Below are 19,363 nucleotides of genomic sequence, written 5' to 3' on the forward strand. Positions count from 1 at the left end.
GCAACGTTCCAAAGTATTTATTATGTTTATGGACTGTAGGCCTACTCTGGGGTAGGCCTATTTGCATGAGGTCAAGGGTCAAACCCACAGCAGATAGCCTACATTATAACGCAATCACCAACAGAGGGCACAATTGTTTCTCTTTTCACTCTTTGTTGACAACGATTTTGAATATGGACTGTGTGTGAAATTATTAAAACAATAATCTGTCTGTTCGTCCATCCATTCATGATCCACCCAAACATCCCATAGGCCATGGGCGAGGCTAGCCCCTTTTTAGGGGTGCTTCAGCACCCCTAAAAAGGAGCTCAGCACCCCTAAAACTTGGAGTAATAATGTTATTATAAAAAAAAAAATTCGTCTTTGACAATGTTAAATAATGTCCAAAACATACTCCGTAGTTTGTGGTTTAAAATGTATGTGTAAGGATGAAAATGAAAACATCCCCGCTTAGCAAATGGTGTCATCCTCTCTTCTTCTACTTCTCCTCTGTACCTGCACCGCTCAGCACGGCCGTCATCCAGCGCGAAACACACGCAGAGTGAGAACCAAGGCGTCACTAGGCCCTTTTTGAACTTCTGCCTAGCCCCCCTAAACATTTGTGATTAAGTGTAGGCTACACAAATGCGTGTTCGCAGAAACTGCTGTGCGCGAATTTTAGCAGCACGACTGACGCTTCAGTTTACGGTCAAGTGCGAGTTAAGAAGATGTAAGTAGCTAAACTAAACATTTTATATTTGACAGTTTTTTAGGTCATAAATGTTAAACGAATGACAAAAATAATTAGAAAACTAATAAACTTTTGTCTAATTTCGCCATTTTGAGCTGAAAATAGGCCTATATAACGTGTAATTATGTCATTGTGAGGGGACAAGAAACATTAACAAAGCCGTTTTCATAGGCACAAGATTAATAATGCATGTGTACATGTTGAGAATTAATATAATACAATTTATAGCCTTCAGTAAATTAAAAAAGTTCAGCTTTTAGGAAGGGAAGAGACAGGGCAAGATCAGGAGACTGAGAGAAAAAGACAGAGTGATGGAGATGAGGAGAGAGCAGGTTTTAAATCTGTTTCTTATCCTTTTTTGGCCTTCAAACGTCTTGAAATGCACATATCAGAAATAAAAATGTTTAACCCCATAACAGCCTCAAGTTTATGACCTCTTTGATTATAAAGCCCTGTCTACGGCCATGTATTAGGCCTAGATCAATAATGAATGTGTACATATTGTGAATGAATTTAATAAACTTAGTTACCTAGCTTTCCTGGTAGCTTTGTCTGAAAAAATGATTCATAAATCAACCTATCAGTTGACCCTATGTTTACTTTCTTCACTGACAGACAAAAATGAAAAGCCTATATTAGTCAAAGCAGCTTTAGGAGGGGAAGAGACAGAGCAAGATAAAAACAAAGAGAAAAAGAGTGTGATGCTGATGAGGTGAGAAAATAAACAGCTGCCCGCACATGGTTTTAAAGCTATTGTTATCCAATTTCTTTGGCCTTCAAAACATCTTAAAATGCACATATGTAGATCAGAGAAATCAAAATTTTCTCGGGGGAGCATGCCCCCGAACCCCCCTAAATACCTCACATTTGGTTCCTCAGTGATTATAAAACTGTGCCATATGCATATTGCTGGATGAATTAATGAAACTAGTTAATAATGAGCATTAGACCATAAACTAACTTTTTTTTTTTTTTTTAAATCATACCCTCATTGGGGGCTGAGCCCCCCTAAAACGAAAATCCTAGAATCGCCCCTGCCATAGGCTATACCCTGAATTATTTGGAAGGTTATTTTGTTTTATATTTGAACCGAACGTGGAGACACCGTTGTGTTTAAAGTAACAAGAGAAAGTGTTACTTTAAACACTCACATGGCATTTCAGTTTTAAACAAATATTTACAAGTGCTTAATTTCACATGTTGACACTTGTCATTACCTCATACACCTATTAGGCTACATCTTTCAGTCCAAGGCCTTAGTTTAAATTCACAGTTTATACATAGGTTACTGTTAAGCTACATTAAGGCGCAAGACGAACGAGTTTGTATAACATTCTCCAACACAAAGGTGAAGAGCTGCGTTTGCTAAGTGGATGCCTAATGAACGGTCATCATTTCCATAGTTGGCAGCAGGTCACGTGACCTGACCTGCCAACGGTTCAATCTTTAACTGGGTTTACTGGCAGGTCACGTGACCAGCTGCCAGCCAGGATCTAACTGCACAGGCTTCTACAGTCTGTGCGCTCTGACGTGCTGCCTTGCGTTGCTCTCAATGCTTTTAGATGAAGCTATTGTATTCGCCACGGGATTTTAGCTATTCGCTTCGCTTTACCTCCCATGTTTTCAGCGACGAAGGAATGAAGAGTCTTCACAATAAACGGTAATGATTTTTCCCTTTATCCGCATTTTATTTATGTATTCGATATCATGGCATGGCTGGTTCACCATTCTTACTGTTACTGGATGTTGCATAGCATAACAGTGATATTATGCAAGATCCATTACACAAAAAGAACTGCAAGGACACAACGGAGTGTCATTTTAAGTGATTCTCATTAGAATGTATTTTGCAGCTGGAGTGAGAGCGATTTGAAACCCACTATATGTAGCATCAACATCTCGGTTATTTGTGTATTGTCGCCTGTTTTCAAAATACACGTACAATTGGTAGTTATTCTAAGAACCAGTGAATGAAAATGCAGAAGAAAGCAGCGAGAACCCATTCACTTTCAGCGGATTTAACTGAAGCTGTTTACAAACATTCTCTCTGCATCACACCTCTGAAATGCGTCCTTCATTCTGGCTCAGTTCAGGTAATTCGGTGATGGAATCTCCATGTTCTAATCTAGACACATCTTTGATGCATTCCCTTTGATTCAATGACCATTATGCACTTTTTATTATATTATTTTGGATTTAGTGCTTACATACAGATTCCTTTATTCTGCTTTACTGCTATTGGAATATACCTCTATAATCAGAATATTATTATTAAACTGCTGTTTCTTGAGTTCTTGAGATAGGCCACTACAGATTTTACTCTCGCATTTGTGTGATTTAAAAAGTATTTCTGAGGAATATTAATACAGACAGCAAGAAGCTAAGTTATAAACGAAACACGTTGTTTGGTGTGGACTGTGAAGATAACGATTGCATTTGTTAACTAACATTTTACAAGCATGAAAAATATGACCTATAATTGTAGATCTAGATTCTAATGGCCTACATTTTGCAATTCACTACACTTTTATTGAGAATTAAGGAGCTGATTAATATCCATTTTTTTATCCAATATCTTGTTAATTGTTTTGATTAAAGTGAATGATTTCACATTTGAATGTATATCCCCAATAAATATATCTTTACAAAAATAATATTTAAAATGTATATAAATATACAGCATAGTAAATAGCAAGAGAGAAAAAAAAACCATGCAAGTCTTTAATTTAGATAATGCTGATAACATGCATACAAGAATATTACAGTAGCTGTGAAGCATGTAGCCTAAACTTATTTTTCTTCTTCTTCTTCTTCTTCTTCTTCTTCTTCTTCTTCTTCTTCTTCTTTTAAATAGTTTTAACATTAATCAGAAATTGATGTGCATGTAAACATGGCCAGTGTTTCTCTTTCTCTCTTCCCACACACAAACACACATATTTAGGGGTAAATCATGCAGCTTTTTCATTTCCACACACAGATGTTCAGTAGATGGAAGTAGGCCAATGGTAGATCTGTGTGTAAGCTTTTGGGTGGGCTTCTGGCTGTGTTTCACAGTTATTTAGCCTTCATACGGGTCTGTAGACTTTTAATTGTAGGTCAGAGAGAAATAGCCTAACTAAAAAAATCACACATTTCTGTTCTCACAGTCTCAATTCCAACCTTCACTCTTAAAAATGAAGGTACTTTATGGGCTTCTATGGTTCCGTGAAGAACATTTATCATCCATGGATCATTTCCATTCCACAAAAGGTTCTTATAGTGGAAAAATATATTTTTTCACAGTAAGAAGGAAAAAAAAGCTTATTTTAAGAGCTGTTGACTGAAAGGTTCTTTGGGGAAACAAAAATGTTTTTTCTATGGAATCGCTGTGAAAACCCCCATTTGACACATTTATTTTTAAGAGTGTTGTGTAAATCTGTGTTAGTGCATGCTGTTTATAATCTTTTAATTCATTTTCTGAGATTGTTTTAAAATATGGGATGCACCTTTTCACTGATGTTCTGAGGAGAGAACTGTGTCCAGTCTTACAAATCCTGAGATGAACGCTCAACGCTTCAGATCTCAGGATTTGCAAGACACTCAGATGGACATGCTCAGCAGTTTAACACACTGCTTTGGCTCTGTTTATGGATGGCTGAGCCACTGAACATAAACACTGCTCATCTGGCAGACAAATAAACTGTTTAGTGATAGGTGAGCTTGTGCATAGCCAGACTTTTGACTCTGGCATAATGTCTGGACCTCACTGCATGTTATTCTGAAAAAAAAAAAAAAATACAAAAAAAATTATATGAGTTTGGACTATTATTCAACACAATTACTCATTTACATACATTTACAGTACATGCGTGTGAATGTAAATGGGCAGAACACTTAATACTACTTTGTTTCCAGGTTTGAATTGGTAATTTCAGTCTTTTTTGAGTGAAATATGTATTATTTAGACAGTCAGTGAATGGATTGAGGGAGGTCTGTAGGTGTGCCGTCTGACGCTGAGACTAGACTATTATCTTCTGCTGGTCTTTGTTGATGTCATAGGGATTAGTTATTCTTATAAATCTGCTCTAGAACAATAATTTAATCTGTTTTTTCTTTTTTATTGCATAATAAGCTTTTTATCCAGCCCCATGTGGGTACAGCTTTGTCATTCAGTGGTTACTTGTTACAGTGACATTAAAAACATCTCTCATCACTGAGGTTTATCTAAATGAGCTACCTCAATCTCAAGTCCTTCTTTTAAGTTTTATTTTTGGTCTTTTCCCTATTGTATTGTGAGCTACAGTAGAGAAGTGGGACAGGAAATGACAAGGGAGAAGGATCTATCGATCTCACACAAGGTGACACTGTACAAGGTGAAGTAAAAAAAAAAAAAAACAGATCACTAATCAACTTACTGTCAGGGTTTCCTTCTTACTTTTGAGACTACTGAGAAAATCTTTGTAGCAACTGTGGAGTTTTAAGAAATATCTCATAAGATGAATTAGGCCTGCTCGCAAAAATCATAATCACAATTATTTTGGTCAATATTGAGCTCACAATTATTCAACAAAATTACTAATTCAGTACATCATGCATTTATTTATCATTTTAACCATGCATTTGGGTCCATCTTGACCAAGCAGAGGTACATAAATTAAATAAAAAAATAAAAAAATTTAGTATGAAGATGAAATTTTGGAAGTGTGTTTAGTCGAAATACACATAACTTACTATTTTTTCTTAACCAAAAATGTAAGAGATATAACTATTTAAACTAAATTGTTACACCATTTGAGCAGAAGTTCATAGACCAAAGAGTTTACATTTGAAAAAGGAAAGAGGGTTTGGAAAAGAAAAAGTTTGAAAATGTGTTTGGTATAATTTTTTCATATGAAAGTAAAAGTTTATGCAAGTAAAATAAATGTATTTTGTTTGAAATATTGATAATTGAGTAATATTGATATTTTGGTGTTGTTTTGTAATAAAAAGAATATGTAGGTTTCATAAATACTGTTTTATAAACTTATGTTTCACCAGGTCCAAACAGACCCTGGAATGCAAAAAGTGAATACAGTTCATTAATGCATTAGGAGGGTTTAATCTGATCTAAAAAAATTAACTTAAAAATAAATGAAACAAATTTATAACACTAAATAATTCAACCCCCCAGAGACTGTAATTATTTACAAAAGTAAAAAGATCCAGAGCAATTTTAAATAAAATATAAAGTACTGTAATATTTTAAATGTAGGAATTTTTTTTTCTTTCTTTTTTTTTTTTTTGTAATACAGCTCAGCTGTCATAATTATTCAACCCTTGTTCAACATTGCTGTTTTTTTAAGTCACCTGTATAGTAGGGTACAAATTAAGCCTTTGGAAATATGACAACATTTAATTAGCTTGAGCTGTTACACATATACATTTAGCCCATGCATGCACTTCAACTTATTATTCAAATTCTTAAGACATTATCTCAGTTAGGGGAAAATAGTGAACACCAGATTCTGCCGAACGTGTTAAGTTCAAGTTCACTTGTGTATGCACATTTTGTGCAGAAGCAAGTTGTTCTAATTGCATTTACGTAGAGCATTGCATTAATCACTTGGCCATGGCTCCAACATGAGACATATTTAAAAAAAATATATATATTTCAGTTTATATGACTGTAGGTATTGCACATTTCCTTCCACTTGAAGTGTTACCACATGTTTTGTTTTGGCATACTTCAGGTTTTAGATTCTTATTAGTTTTTCCTCTCCAGGATTTGCTTTTCCATCAAAGATATATATTTTTTTCCTCAGACCTTAATGGGGAGTTGTTCAGATTATATAATTTGTTTTTGTTTTTTTTAATTAGTACTTTGTGTATATCTGGGATCTGGTTTATTCCAGTAGGGCAATATTTCTAAGTTTCTAAGTTTTAGGTCGACACAGACAGCCAAGAATAGACTGTACACATGACCATTACATACATGTGACATGCTTAATGTTGTTACAGTAGGTGCAATAAGCAAAGTAGGGCCTACTCATGCACACTGGAAGCGTAATCCCGATTTAGGTTCTCTTCCGCAGTTTACATGGCCAAATACACACAAAATTATGTCAAAATGCCCATCTTGGTGAGTATTCACGTAAACACAGTCAGTTATGTCTTAAGTGGGGTAAACAGTTGAGAAAGAAAGCATGTGTGTAACAATATATTGGACCCGTGCAGCTCTTAAAGTGACAGCGGGATGTAACGATTCACTCCGAGCCGGTTGAAAATCGATAAAAATATGTGACTATCGGTTGATATGTTAAACGAATTGCAATACATGTTTTAAACAGCATGGGCGCTAAAGCTGTATACTTAGACCTCGCTTTACAGGCACAATAGCAGCAAGCAAGTTGTAGCTAGCGTTATGGACGGTGCATGCACACTGGGGCGGAGCAGAGCGAGCGTTTAGCAAACATAGCAATGGCAAGCATGTTGACGTTGACTCATTCAAATCGGAGGTGTGGCGTTATTTTGACTTTCCGAAGACTAATAATCACCACAGTAAGATGTTCCAGTCACCTCCGTTAATTGGCAAGCTGCATCAATGTTTTCATGTCAAAAGATATGAGGCTATGAGAGAAAGACCAGCACGAGGGTGTATTCCAAAGAAGACTGAAGGAGAAAGCTGTGCTGTTGCAGAACCAGGTGTTGTATTTATTTTACTATCCCTTTGTCTAAATGTGTACATGTATTTTTTTTATATAATTTGTTGATTATTATGGCATATTTTTCTAAATGTGTTCTGTTTTTCTAACTCTTGCAAGTGTAATGATACGAATTCTAACAAATAATATTACAATCTTGCCTTTATAACTATGTGAAACCCCTGTTACTGTTGTACTTACATTTTACTTATTCTTTTAGTTTCTGCTATTCCTCTGCGCAGGATGAGGGTGAAGAAGGAGCCAGTGGCCAGACAGACAGACTGAGCTGAAACATTCTCCTCCAGAGGAAACAGCATTGGAAGATCTCTTTGGAGGGACTTTTTGGGGATTAAAAAAAAATTAAACTGTTTTATTATTTGACATAAAATATATTTCAGTTTTACAAAGACATGTGCAGCATTTTGTCTGAGAAATAAAATGATACTTTTTCATTTATAATTTGTCTTACATCTCATTTTGTAAAAATAAATCGTGAAAAAAACGTATAGTGAAACCAGTATCGTGAATCGTATCGCATTGTGAGTTGAGTGAATCGTTACATCCCTAGACAGCAGCCTTATAAACCTGCTTCCCTCTGTGTGCTTAAAGGACAACTCCGGTGAAAAATGAACCTAGGGGTAATTAACACATGGTTACCGAGTCGATCTTTCCCTGGGATGCGTTTTCATGAAAATCGAATGTAAAGAGTTTTATCTCTAAAAACAGTTTGGCTTATAACGCTAGTATATGGGGCACAGAGTAAGTAAAAGTAAATCGCTAGTTAATACCACTAACAAGGCTCAAAATAGCCTCACACTAACACGGTAGCATAATGAGGGTCCCTACATGCAAACCGAAGCATTGAGAACTTTGTAAGTGTACAGAGAGTTTAATAAGAAGATACTTTATAAAGACAGTACATTACGCGTTTACAGACAGGATCCATCTTGGAAAACAGTCTCAACTAATCGAGTCACGAACGCCGTGCTAAGTGAGCTTGTTGATAGGAATTACGTTTGTGAAATCTAACGTAGCACGGCGTTCGTGACTCGATTAGTTGAGACTGTTTTCCAAGATGGATCCTGTCTGTAAACGCGTAATGTACTGTCTTTATAAACTATCTTCTTATTAAACTGTCTGTACACTTACAAAGTTCTCAATGCTTCGGTTTGCATGTAGGGACCCTCATTATGCTACCGTGTTAGTGTGAGGCTATTTTGAGCCTTGTTAGTGGTATTAACTAGCGATTTACTTTTACTTACTCTGTGCCCCATATACTAGTGTTATGAGCTAATCTGTTTTTAAAGATAAAACTCTTTACATTCGATTTTCATTAAAACGCATCCCAAGGAACGATCGACTCAGTAACCATGTGTTAATTACCCCTAGGTTCATTTTTCACTGGAGTTGTCCTTTAATGTTAATCAAACAACAATACACAAAGAGAAAATCACTCACTGTTCTTGAGTGAATAACTGTTGTAGCTTCAATAAGAATTAAGTATATTTAATTCATACAGTAAATATATTTTTTTATTTTTTACAATTGATTATTCAATTTCTGTTGTTAAATAAACCTAATGTAGACCTGAAACCCTAACCCCCCTGGTTTACACTGACGTTAAGATGACACTTACTTTTTATGTAGCTAAAGCTGTTCACTTTCAGAAGTTAGTACGGTGGCTGAGAGAGCTCAATGTGCTGCAACTGATGAAAACACATGCTGATAGAAAAAACACCTGCAAATTAAGAAAACAACTTAATCAGTTTCACAACACATTAAGTGTAGCGTCAGTTCTGGCAGGTCACGTTAGTCAAGCTCGCATCAGCTGACTCTCAGCTGATACATGTCTACCTATAGGAATACGATGCCTATCACTGTATTCATATATAAGCTCCTTCAGTATTAGCAGCAGCTATCATGTTTCTCAGGAGCTAATTACCCTCCTCCATCCCCAGCTCCTCCTCTTGTCCAGTCAGTATGGCATTCTGATTCCCCTTGAATCAGAATAAATTTTCGAATTATGTTGTACTTTAAAATCTTGAATTAATGAGATCTGCAGTACATTCATGTTGTTTCTGTTCTGTTTACCCTAAGGGGGGTTATCACTGCTCTCCCTGCTCTTATCCATGCTAGGCTGCATGGATGCGCAGGGAGTTCTTGCCCAGAACAGAACCATACCGCCAATCCAAACTGTATGCTAACTGTCAATCGTATTTGACGATAGTGGTCCTGACAGAAATGTGTGCTCCAAATACTGACAACACAACCAAATACAGAAACGTGCTGCAAATAGCACAGACCACAACGGAAATGTTTCCAGGGGTGACGAACCCGGCTGGGACGTGCTTACAGCTCAAAGTCTACTTTATTTTATTATTATTATATTATTATTATTATTGCAAAACATACAGAGATGACATGTTTATGACATACAACTTTGTATACAATATACAAAATGTATTAACAATATGTTCAATGTCATCAGAATACTAATGAGAAAAGAACAATAAGCTGAAAACTAAAATAAATAAAAAAGATAGAGAAAAAGAACATGAGGGAAAGATATTAATCTATACATCAGTTACATACAATTTTGTCATGTTATGTTTAAATAAGTTTCGTAAGAAATGTTAGGTAATGCAGGGTCCAAAGATGAGACGGCAAGTTTTAAAGTTGAGACATTCACACACAGATATACAGTATAACGCATATTGTAAAAACTTTTGTATAAAATGTATATTTATTTGCAACAGTTATGTTAACAGCAATAATAAGATATTTCTGGTAATAACAGCTATTCAGCTGATGGACACTGCGTTGTCATGGGAACATCCCAGGTGAAAATAATGAGGAAATGACGTTGTCTTTCGTTGCTCCCTTCACCAAGTGCGATCCAAACGGCTACATAATGGCACACAAGTGCCCTGCTCACTCCAAAGTCCACACTTGCTCACCAGCAATAAGCACGTCCCAGCCAGGTTCGTCACTTACTGGGGTCCCCTGGAAACATTTCCGTTCTGTATTTGGTTGTGTTGTGAGTATTTGGAGCACACATGTTGTGAAACTGATGAAGATGTTTTCTTAATTTGTGGGTGTTTTTCTATTTGCATGTGTTTTCTTCTGTTGCAGTGCGTTGAGCTCTCTCAGCCACCGTAAGTTAGGGTGGCTTTCTTCTCTAAAAAAAAAAATCTGGTCTCAAAAAAAATTTGAGAAACATGTTGGTTATATCATTTTCAGTTTTTAAGAATATTTAGAATATAATAAATAAATTAAAATCTAAACATAATTTGAATTTATCTTACACTTAAAGGAGAACTCTGCAACTCTAGCGAACTCTAGTCACTTCTTCGCTGATTTTCCCTTTTGTTGTCGCGTGTTTTCCCCACGAGCTCCCCCTACAGCTGTGGGAGGGTGTGTATTTCACAACACAGTCGTAAAAAACTCACTTGCGGCGGCCTCCTCCCCCTCTCTACCGCTGCTCATGTGCGTTTGTTTTGATCGGAGCAAGCCAACTGTATCGTGTGGAGCTATGTCTACCGAGGTGGGTAATCTGGTAATACATCATACATGCGTGTGTGTTTATGTCGAATTGCCGTAAAGCAAATTGTGTTTCGCACTCGTTCTCGTTCTAGTTCTCGCTTCTCACGAGACTTCCAATTTCTATCTTGCCGGGACGGTAGTCCCCAAGTTGCAAGGTTGGTTTTCCGCCTGGGAACGCTGGGGGGAGCGGGGAAAGTCACCAATATCACCAGAACAGGTTGTTTAACCATCCAAATGATTTCTAGACAGTTTTATTAAGTTAAAAAAGTTACCAAGTTCTCCTTTAAAGCATATATCGCATATGGAATAACGAGTTATCGCATTTCCCATTTTTCATCAAAATTGTGTGCAGCCCTACATTCCAGCATACTGTTACTCACTTATCAGTTACTCAGATGTTAACACTTGTCACTGCCACATGCTTGTGCTCAAATAAAACAACAGCACAGAACTAATGTACATTGACTAAACAACTTGCCACATTAATGGTTGGTCTCAGTGTTGCCCCCACTGTGTGTGTGAAGACTCTCAGCCAGGACAAGGCTCTCTCAGTGTGTTGAAGTGCTCTACATCTGTGAGCTAGCTAGTACGAGGCAGCGACGGCCCACCCAGATGGCGGTGCAATTGATGCCAGTTGTCCCGTCAACTGCTCTCCCCCACACGACTGTTACTCTCCCCAGCTCCAAATGTTGAGCTTCTCCCTTTTACGTCAGAACAGTAAATGTCAACAGAGCAGACCTATATGCTTATTTAATCCCATCCAAATTAGAACTCTTTCCTCAAACAAAAAGTGTCATACCGCCTAGTCTTGACTTGTTTAAACCTTGACCTCTTTGTTTTGTTTTTTAGCATAAAGGGAACTGTAGTATATATATTTTTTTGTCATAACAATGCTATAGGCCTACTCATATTTCCATGCACACCCAGCAGCCTGCATGGCCAACAAGGCCTGATGTCACACTTTGAAATTAGTTTAGATGGTGTAGTGCAATGTTTTGAGAATGACTTGAGAATGAGATCTATTCCACTTGAAGCCCTTTTTTTGTGTTGAGCTCCTGCCAAACAAACACAATGATTTTTTGACAAGCTTTAAAAGAACTACCTTGTTTAAACTCCTGCCAGCTTTTTATCAAAAACACATTTATCAAATAAAATTATGACATGCTTTTGACGTTTAAGATTATTTATTGAGACCGTATGATAATAACTAATAGCGATGGCAAATTATTTGTTAATTAAATTATTTGTTTATTATTTGACACAGATCAAGAATAATGAGTAAATCTTTTCATTTGAAACTGTTCTGGAAGATGTCAAATAAGCTCAAATGCCATGCATGCATATTGCTCTTTAAAAAATGCTGAATACCTCATATTATGTATGCTTGCCAACAAACATAGCCCTCATTCAGCACACATGAATAATTCAGAGCTTTAGCCCACATTTATTCACTCATGTTTACTGTCATACTTAAGTCATGATGTGCATTTGTGTTCATTCGCCAATATTCTTCAGTTGAGTGAACAACAAAATCACCATTACTGTGACATCATTGAAACATATTCCAAAGGGACATTTTATAATAACTGTCAATACAGTTTCATTATGTAATGTCTTAATGTTTGTTGATGACATCAATCACAGTTACTATATAATGTAATACATTATTTAATTTGCTGTTTGAACTTTTTAACATAAACATACAATCTGTACTGCCATAAAACACGCTTCAGATTTTGAGACTCTATTCTATCCTTAGTGTCCATATTTTTGGAGGCCAGTGGGCAGTGATTTCTAGGTCAGGCGTGGAGTTCCACATCCAGCTGGGAAGATTTTCAGCAGAAAGGCCTGTCATTCCATATACTAGTGAGAGCTGAAACAATTAGAGAGCCAACCGTTAGACTCCAGCTCTCTAGAGAAATGGCTATTTATGGCACCTTGTGTAAGATCTATGCCCGCAGGTCAACATTTTCCCTTGTATTTGACTCATAAATAGAGTTTATTTAAATAGAGTTTACAGCAGTCAGGCCTAAAATGGAAAGTCCAGATGAATTAAACAGGGTTTTTTTTTTTTTTTTTTTTTTTTTTTTTACACTGACACAAGTGATCAAATACAAACCCCACCCAGTGTCCATTCAAACAAGAACACAATGTCTTGGCCTAATTTCTGTCATGCTTGTTTCTCAGAAATAACTGAAACTAAACTGCTTGATCCAGTGAATTGAGGAACTTGCCTCTGTTAAACCCTTTTTCATTCCGTGTTTGATAACAGGAGAAAAACTGCGAAGAAAAAGTGGATCACAAATGTTTTTTTCTATTTTTGGGGCAATTCTTTTGTTTCAATAGATGTTAGTAATTATTTTTTTTACTGTCACTAATGTTCTTTTCAGCTGGAAACTGCAGTGAATTATATGTATAGGTACGTTTTTCAAATGAGCTTAGGTGGAATCTTATTGAAGCTTCACAAAAAAATTAAATGATATTAGCACACATGAGTATGAAAGGGATACAAGCCCATGGTTTTGCCATATTTGCCATATTGTACAATATTTAGAAATAGTGTACTATAAACAATTCTCAATCATTGCAGTATCCCTATTGATATTAGAATGATCTATAAGTAATAAATCCAGCAGAATGTAAGTCTTTTCAGTACTGTCAGCTGATTGGTCTTTATGAAATGCTTGCTCATCAATGTGTCCAATAAGGCATCCATTTCTCTCTCTCTTTGAAACGGGGATGGTACGAACACCGACCAACAGAGCTACTAAATCAGTTTTTCTTCGTTCGTTCTCAAGCCAAACGCAGCAGCCCAAGCTTAAAAAAAGCAGATAGTTTCCACATCACCATGTTATATTCAAGATTAATTCAATAATATTGGATCCAGGTTCTTCTGATTGACTCTTGTCCCTCCTTTTGGGGACTGTCAACTATCATATCAATCAAACAGTCCTCAAGCCCCTGAGAAAGCATCTGCCGTTGCATTGCTGATAGTACCTCACAATAAGAGGCCATGTAAATGCAGTTGCAGATGACTTGTGCAGATGACTTGTGGGGTTTTGCAGGGATTTGAAGATGTGCCACCATTCAATGAAAATACAGTATTTCAATTATAATATTTTCTAAGGAGATGTTTTTAATACATTGAGGAAGAATCAAAATTGTGTGTATGCTACACAGGTAAAATAATACATTTACATGCATTGTAAAGGCATATCAGCAACAACAACAAAAAACCTTACCTGTTTAACTATAGGGTTAATGAAAAAGTGGAAAATAGTTATCTAAAACATTATTACTACTATTCTTGGTGCATTTTAAGTGGACATCAAGGAAAAAAGTATGATGTGGCCTAAGGCATACAGAGATAGATTATATTAGGCAATAGTAAATGTAAGAAATGAAAATAAAGCTAGGTTAAGTCTCTGTGACAGCTCAACAGATTAGACCAGGTTAAAAACTGTACGCACCTTCACAAAGAAACTGACATAATTGCATAACAAAAATGAATTATATATTCCTCTACCCATCTAATAAATCTAATGCAATATAAATAACTATAACATATTCAATATAAATATTCCACATTTCTGCCCAAACCATGGTAGATTACTACAGTACATGCATGGTAAATGTTTGTAAGGGTGGTGATTAGGGGATTTAAAGTCTTCTAATTTCGTTCATGGCACAATGTTTCTCCTGCTTTCTTCATCAGACTTGTTGGGAATGTTGAGGCTGTTTCATCCGATTTAATACTAGATAAATCATCGAGTGATTTGTGGTTTGTAACAGAGAGGTGTCTGTCGAATTGAAACGCTTCCCACTGGTTGTCACAATGCTGTTTAATAATAGTGTCCGGGACCGGGAGTAAACACAACTCTGTGCTGGGCCGTACTGAAACAACTAGTGAAACAACTGAAGACAGCGCTATTTGTTGTTACTGTACTGACCGAGAAACCGCTTCAGATTATTCAGTGACAGAGCGGTCCGAACGAATCTGAATAGTTTCAGACTGTTATGCAAGCGCGTTTAGAAAGAATCAAATGCTTCAGTGGAGGAAGAACGAGCAAGCAAGCAAGCAGGGTTGTAGCAATGAAGAAACTGGGTGTCAGGATGAAGTTGGAGCAGACAATGGAGTGGAAGGTCTTCTGGCTGGATATCTGCAAATGGAACCCTCAGAGAATCAAGGTTTTGATTCAAGGGGTGTACAACGTCCTCCCAACCTGTTTGTTTGAGGCAAGGTAGAAACTCCAGCATGCACCCTGATAGGCAGGCTCTCTTGAACACATCTTGAGCAGTTGCTCCTGGGCAATGGCCGTTATCGCTGGTGACACGATCAAGTCCTTAAGACCTTAGCTGAGGCAATCATCAGGGGGATTAATGAGAGCAGAAGCACAACACTTCAGCCAGGATGATTGCAAAAACAACCCTGGTGACTTGCTCTACACAGCACAAGACTGGGTGATGACAGTTGACCTGGATAGACAGCTGAAAATTCCAGCACACATCACCCAGTCCATGCTTAGACCAGACATCATATTGGTCTTGGAGTCAACAGCTTATCCTACTGGAGCTAACTGTGCCTTGGGAGGAGAGGATGGAAGAGGCACAGGAGAGAAAAAGGGCAGAAGTATGAGGGACTGCTGGAGGCCTGCTGCTGGAATGGGTGGGAAACCAGGTGGATTACAGTGGAGGTGAGTTGCTGAAGATTTGCAGGTCCTTCCTTCAGCAAGGCTTATTGAATGCTGGGAATAACTGGTGCAAGCCGGAGAAGAGCCATCAGCAACAGCATGGAGGCTGCAGAGAGTGCATCAAAATGGCTATGGCTGAAAAGGGGTGACGTGGGGATAGTAAAATGCCACTTGGACACAGGCCAAGGCTTGATTAAACTCGGTCAGGTCGCCTGGAAGATGGTGTCTGTTGAAAGACCCTGAAACACCCAATAACGCCGGGAAACAACACTGATGATGTGTCCAAGTTTGTGCATCAGAGGTTGTATGAATAACTGAAAACATATGTTATAATGAATTTGGTATTTTGGATTAGACCGAGCACTTGTACTTTCAGAATGACAATTGTGAGGGTTATAATCTGGGGTTTCATCACATATTGCATAACCTAAGCCTTTGCTTGCTGCAAAGGTGGCAGATGACGACACTGCTTTCCTCAGGAGAAGGAAGGATTTCTGCACTTATCCTTAGGGATGTGGATTAGTGTGTTTGACAGATTATCATCTTGGTTTATGTAAATTTGGGATCAGGCCATCTTATCCAGATTTCAGATCAGTCTCTTTGAAGGTGACTATTTTGTGTATGGGTTAACAAGAATTCACAAAACTGATAATAATTTTTTTTTTATTGAAACACCAAAATTATTTTTTACTCCAATTTAATATAAACATTCAAACTGTGGCTGTAATAAACACTTTCGTGATACTTGATTTATTCAAACATAGTCTACATTAAATTAATATATAATATCAAAATGCTCCTCTCTTTTTTTCTAGCTAACTTGATCTGTGAACTTTGAATGGCTTTCCTGAGGAAATGTGACATTATATGGCATATTGTTTTTGTGGCATAAGCTCTTTATTGTTTCTCTGTAAATATTGTTTGGATTATTTGAAGGCTTTGGGAGTTTTGCAGAGCACTACCTTTACACTAAAGTGTTGTTGTGTTGCATTATATAATCTGACATGTTTTTAATATTTCTTATGGCTAAGCCATGATCAGGACTACCTCAGCTGCCATTTTAAACCATTTTTAAAACTGACATAGAGAATGATTTTAGTGAGAGGATATACAATGTAATATAATGCTAGTAGGCTGAAAAAAAGTGCTTAGTAAAGTCTTTTGCTTTCCTTTAGTTTTACAAACTGTGGTATGGGTTTTGGAGTAAATTATTTTCTCATTGAGTAGTAAAAAATTCACAGGCACATAATTATTTCCTGTAGTTCTGCAAGTTTTAAAGCCATGTAAGCATACTCTCTCTCAAACCATTATTGTTCCTGATGATGCCTTTAACCACTTACTATAATTTTTTTATGAAACACATAGATCAGCTTCTCTGTTCACTTGTACTTGTGTCAGCACTTATCAGCTCTATGATTGGAATAAGCTTCAAGTTGAAGAAACAATGAGAGTGATGGAAAAATTGGGAAAGGGGCAGAAGAGAAGGCCATAGTGATAAAAATCATTATGGTATATTTATTGACACCTGTCAGGAGTGTCCTGTCTAAATACATCAGGAAATGTCATCAATGATACTGTACAAACGAAACAGATGCGCTTGTTGTTTTGTTAATTTGGGTATGAGGGTCAAGTGACTTGTCATTAAGAGAAATACTTAACTGTGTTTTTGTCTCTCCTGCTTAGTGAAGATTTAAATGCCAGATGGTATGTTTTGGTGATGGGCTAGAAATATTGAATATGACATAATGGCATGCCATGCAACGCTGTGTCCTAGGGTGGGTGACTGTGTTTGTCAGTTTCTATTTTTGTGTGTGTGACAGACTCAGCAGACACACAGCACTCTCAGACAGCTGAAGCCTGGTGGGAATCTTTGTTCCCTTCCTGTGGCTCTGAGGTTCCCATGGGGATAATGTTTCTGAGACAGTCAAGGCCTTTATATGACCAACTGGATCTTCAAAACATTATGAGCGCTCAGGTTGCCAAGTGCCATTTTGGACCAGTCCTCAGTCTAAATGATGAATATGTTGCGCTCATGAGCAGTCTAGGTTTGGTTCTGTATTACTGAGCCTTCCTCATAGGGCAAAGTGACTATAGGGTTGGGTATCATTTGAATTTTAGAGATTCTGATTCTGCTTATCCAATTCTTTTCGATTACAGTAAGTAAAAATATAGTCAACATCTTTATCAAACATATTTATTGTGTCTTTTGGCAAAATGTTTTGTTGCAGCTGATTTCCATGAACAAAATCAGCAGCCTACAAAAAATCAGCAGCCTAACCAACTTATCAGCAATGCTTTTTGTGTTTTCTTGCGCTTGAAAACGGTTTGAAATCACATTAAAATGCACACACAGGAATCAGTAAGCGGAATCAAACATTTTCTTTCATTACAAATTTCCGATTCCTGACCTTCCAATTCCAGAATTTTCGATTCCTAACCCTAAAAGTTACCCTTTTTAATACTGATCTTTACAAACATTTAGCCCCCAAATAAAACATAACATATCTGTCTTCCAGACTGTTCAGCTTTTGTCAGTATTCTTTTTTTTTCCCTTGTCATTAATTGTTTTTTATGTGCTGTATTTCTAGATATTGACATGAAGAAGGACATAGAGGTGCTGATAGCAGAGGAACGTGCTGAGATCATCTCTAAATATAATAAGGTAAATTGTGCCGTTTACTCTCTTTTTTTTAATTAGATATTCACTGAAAAACAATGAATACTGTGATACTTTCTGTAACTTATTCAAGTTTGCCTATTTCCTTTAATGTACAGTATGAGTTAGTAATAAAAATGTCTGTTCCAGAATTGTGATTAAAGTTCATAAGTGAGTAAATGAATATTCAGCAAAGATGCATTACGTAGATCAATAGTGACAGTAAAGTTATGTATGATGTTACTTAAAATGTATCAATGTTTTAAGCAGCACAACTGTTTACAACATTTATAAAAATAAGAAATGTTTCTTGAGCAGCAAATCAGCATATTATAATGATTTCTGAAGGATCATGTGACACTGAAGACCGTAGTAATGATGCTGAAAATTCAGCTTACCATCACAAGATTACATTACATTTAAAAATATTATTATTATTTATTTTTTTACAGTATTTTTGATTAAATAAATGCCGCCATCGGTGAGCATCAAACACTTTAAAAATCTTACCAATCACAAACTTCTGAACACTAGTGTAATGATTAGATTTTGAAGATGTGTTTTGAAGATGTTTATGCTGAGCATTAGCTTTTATTAGCTGGGGAAATGTATTATTGTACTGTATGTTGCTGTATGAATTTTGAATGTTGTAGATGTTGTTTATTTTGCACTGTGTTGTCTACCTCTAACCTTTGAGGTTGTTCACATGTGCTATGACCGGTTTTTATTTGTATAGCGATTTTCACAATACATATTGTGGTAAGGAAAACTCCCTTAGATATGTCAAGAGGGGAAAAAAATGTTGGGAGGTGTTAAAGGCAGTTTTATGTGCTAGTGCAACAGACAGAAATTTTTTTTGTACCAACAAAGTGTTTGTGGTCTATATGGATGACATGGTGATCAATTTGACCATGGCACATCATGACATACTCTAACAGACTCATTTGAAATTGGGGGAATACTGAGACTATAATCCCTGGCTGTCTGTCACACATCACTGCTTTCCACTCTTCTCTCCACCATGGGGTTGAGAAGAGGGCAGGAGAGCAGCAGCCGTCCCCCCTCAGGGAATCAATCCACACCA

The 19,363-nt window shown here is 36.8% G+C and overlaps 1 protein-coding gene across 1 annotated transcript in view; it reads left to right on the top strand.

Annotated features, from left to right (window-relative positions):
• Positions 1-2,207: 2,207 nt before the first annotated feature.
• The window catches only part of LOC311079250 (USP6 N-terminal-like protein), a 31,385-nt gene continuing 14,229 nt past the window's right edge, over positions 2,208-19,363 (top strand). The window contains exons 1-2 of the mRNA XM_084108507.1: positions 2,208-2,390; positions 18,212-18,285. Of these exons, the coding sequence (XP_083964633.1) occupies positions 18,220-18,285 (66 nt within the window). The 5' untranslated portion in view covers positions 2,208-2,390; positions 18,212-18,219. The remainder of the gene's footprint in view (positions 2,391-18,211; positions 18,286-19,363) is intronic.

The sequence above is a fragment of the Abramis brama genome (assembly GCF_963993115.1).
Source record: "Abramis brama genome assembly, chromosome: 3".
Classification (NCBI taxonomy): Eukaryota; Metazoa; Chordata; class Actinopteri; order Cypriniformes; family Leuciscidae; genus Abramis; species Abramis brama.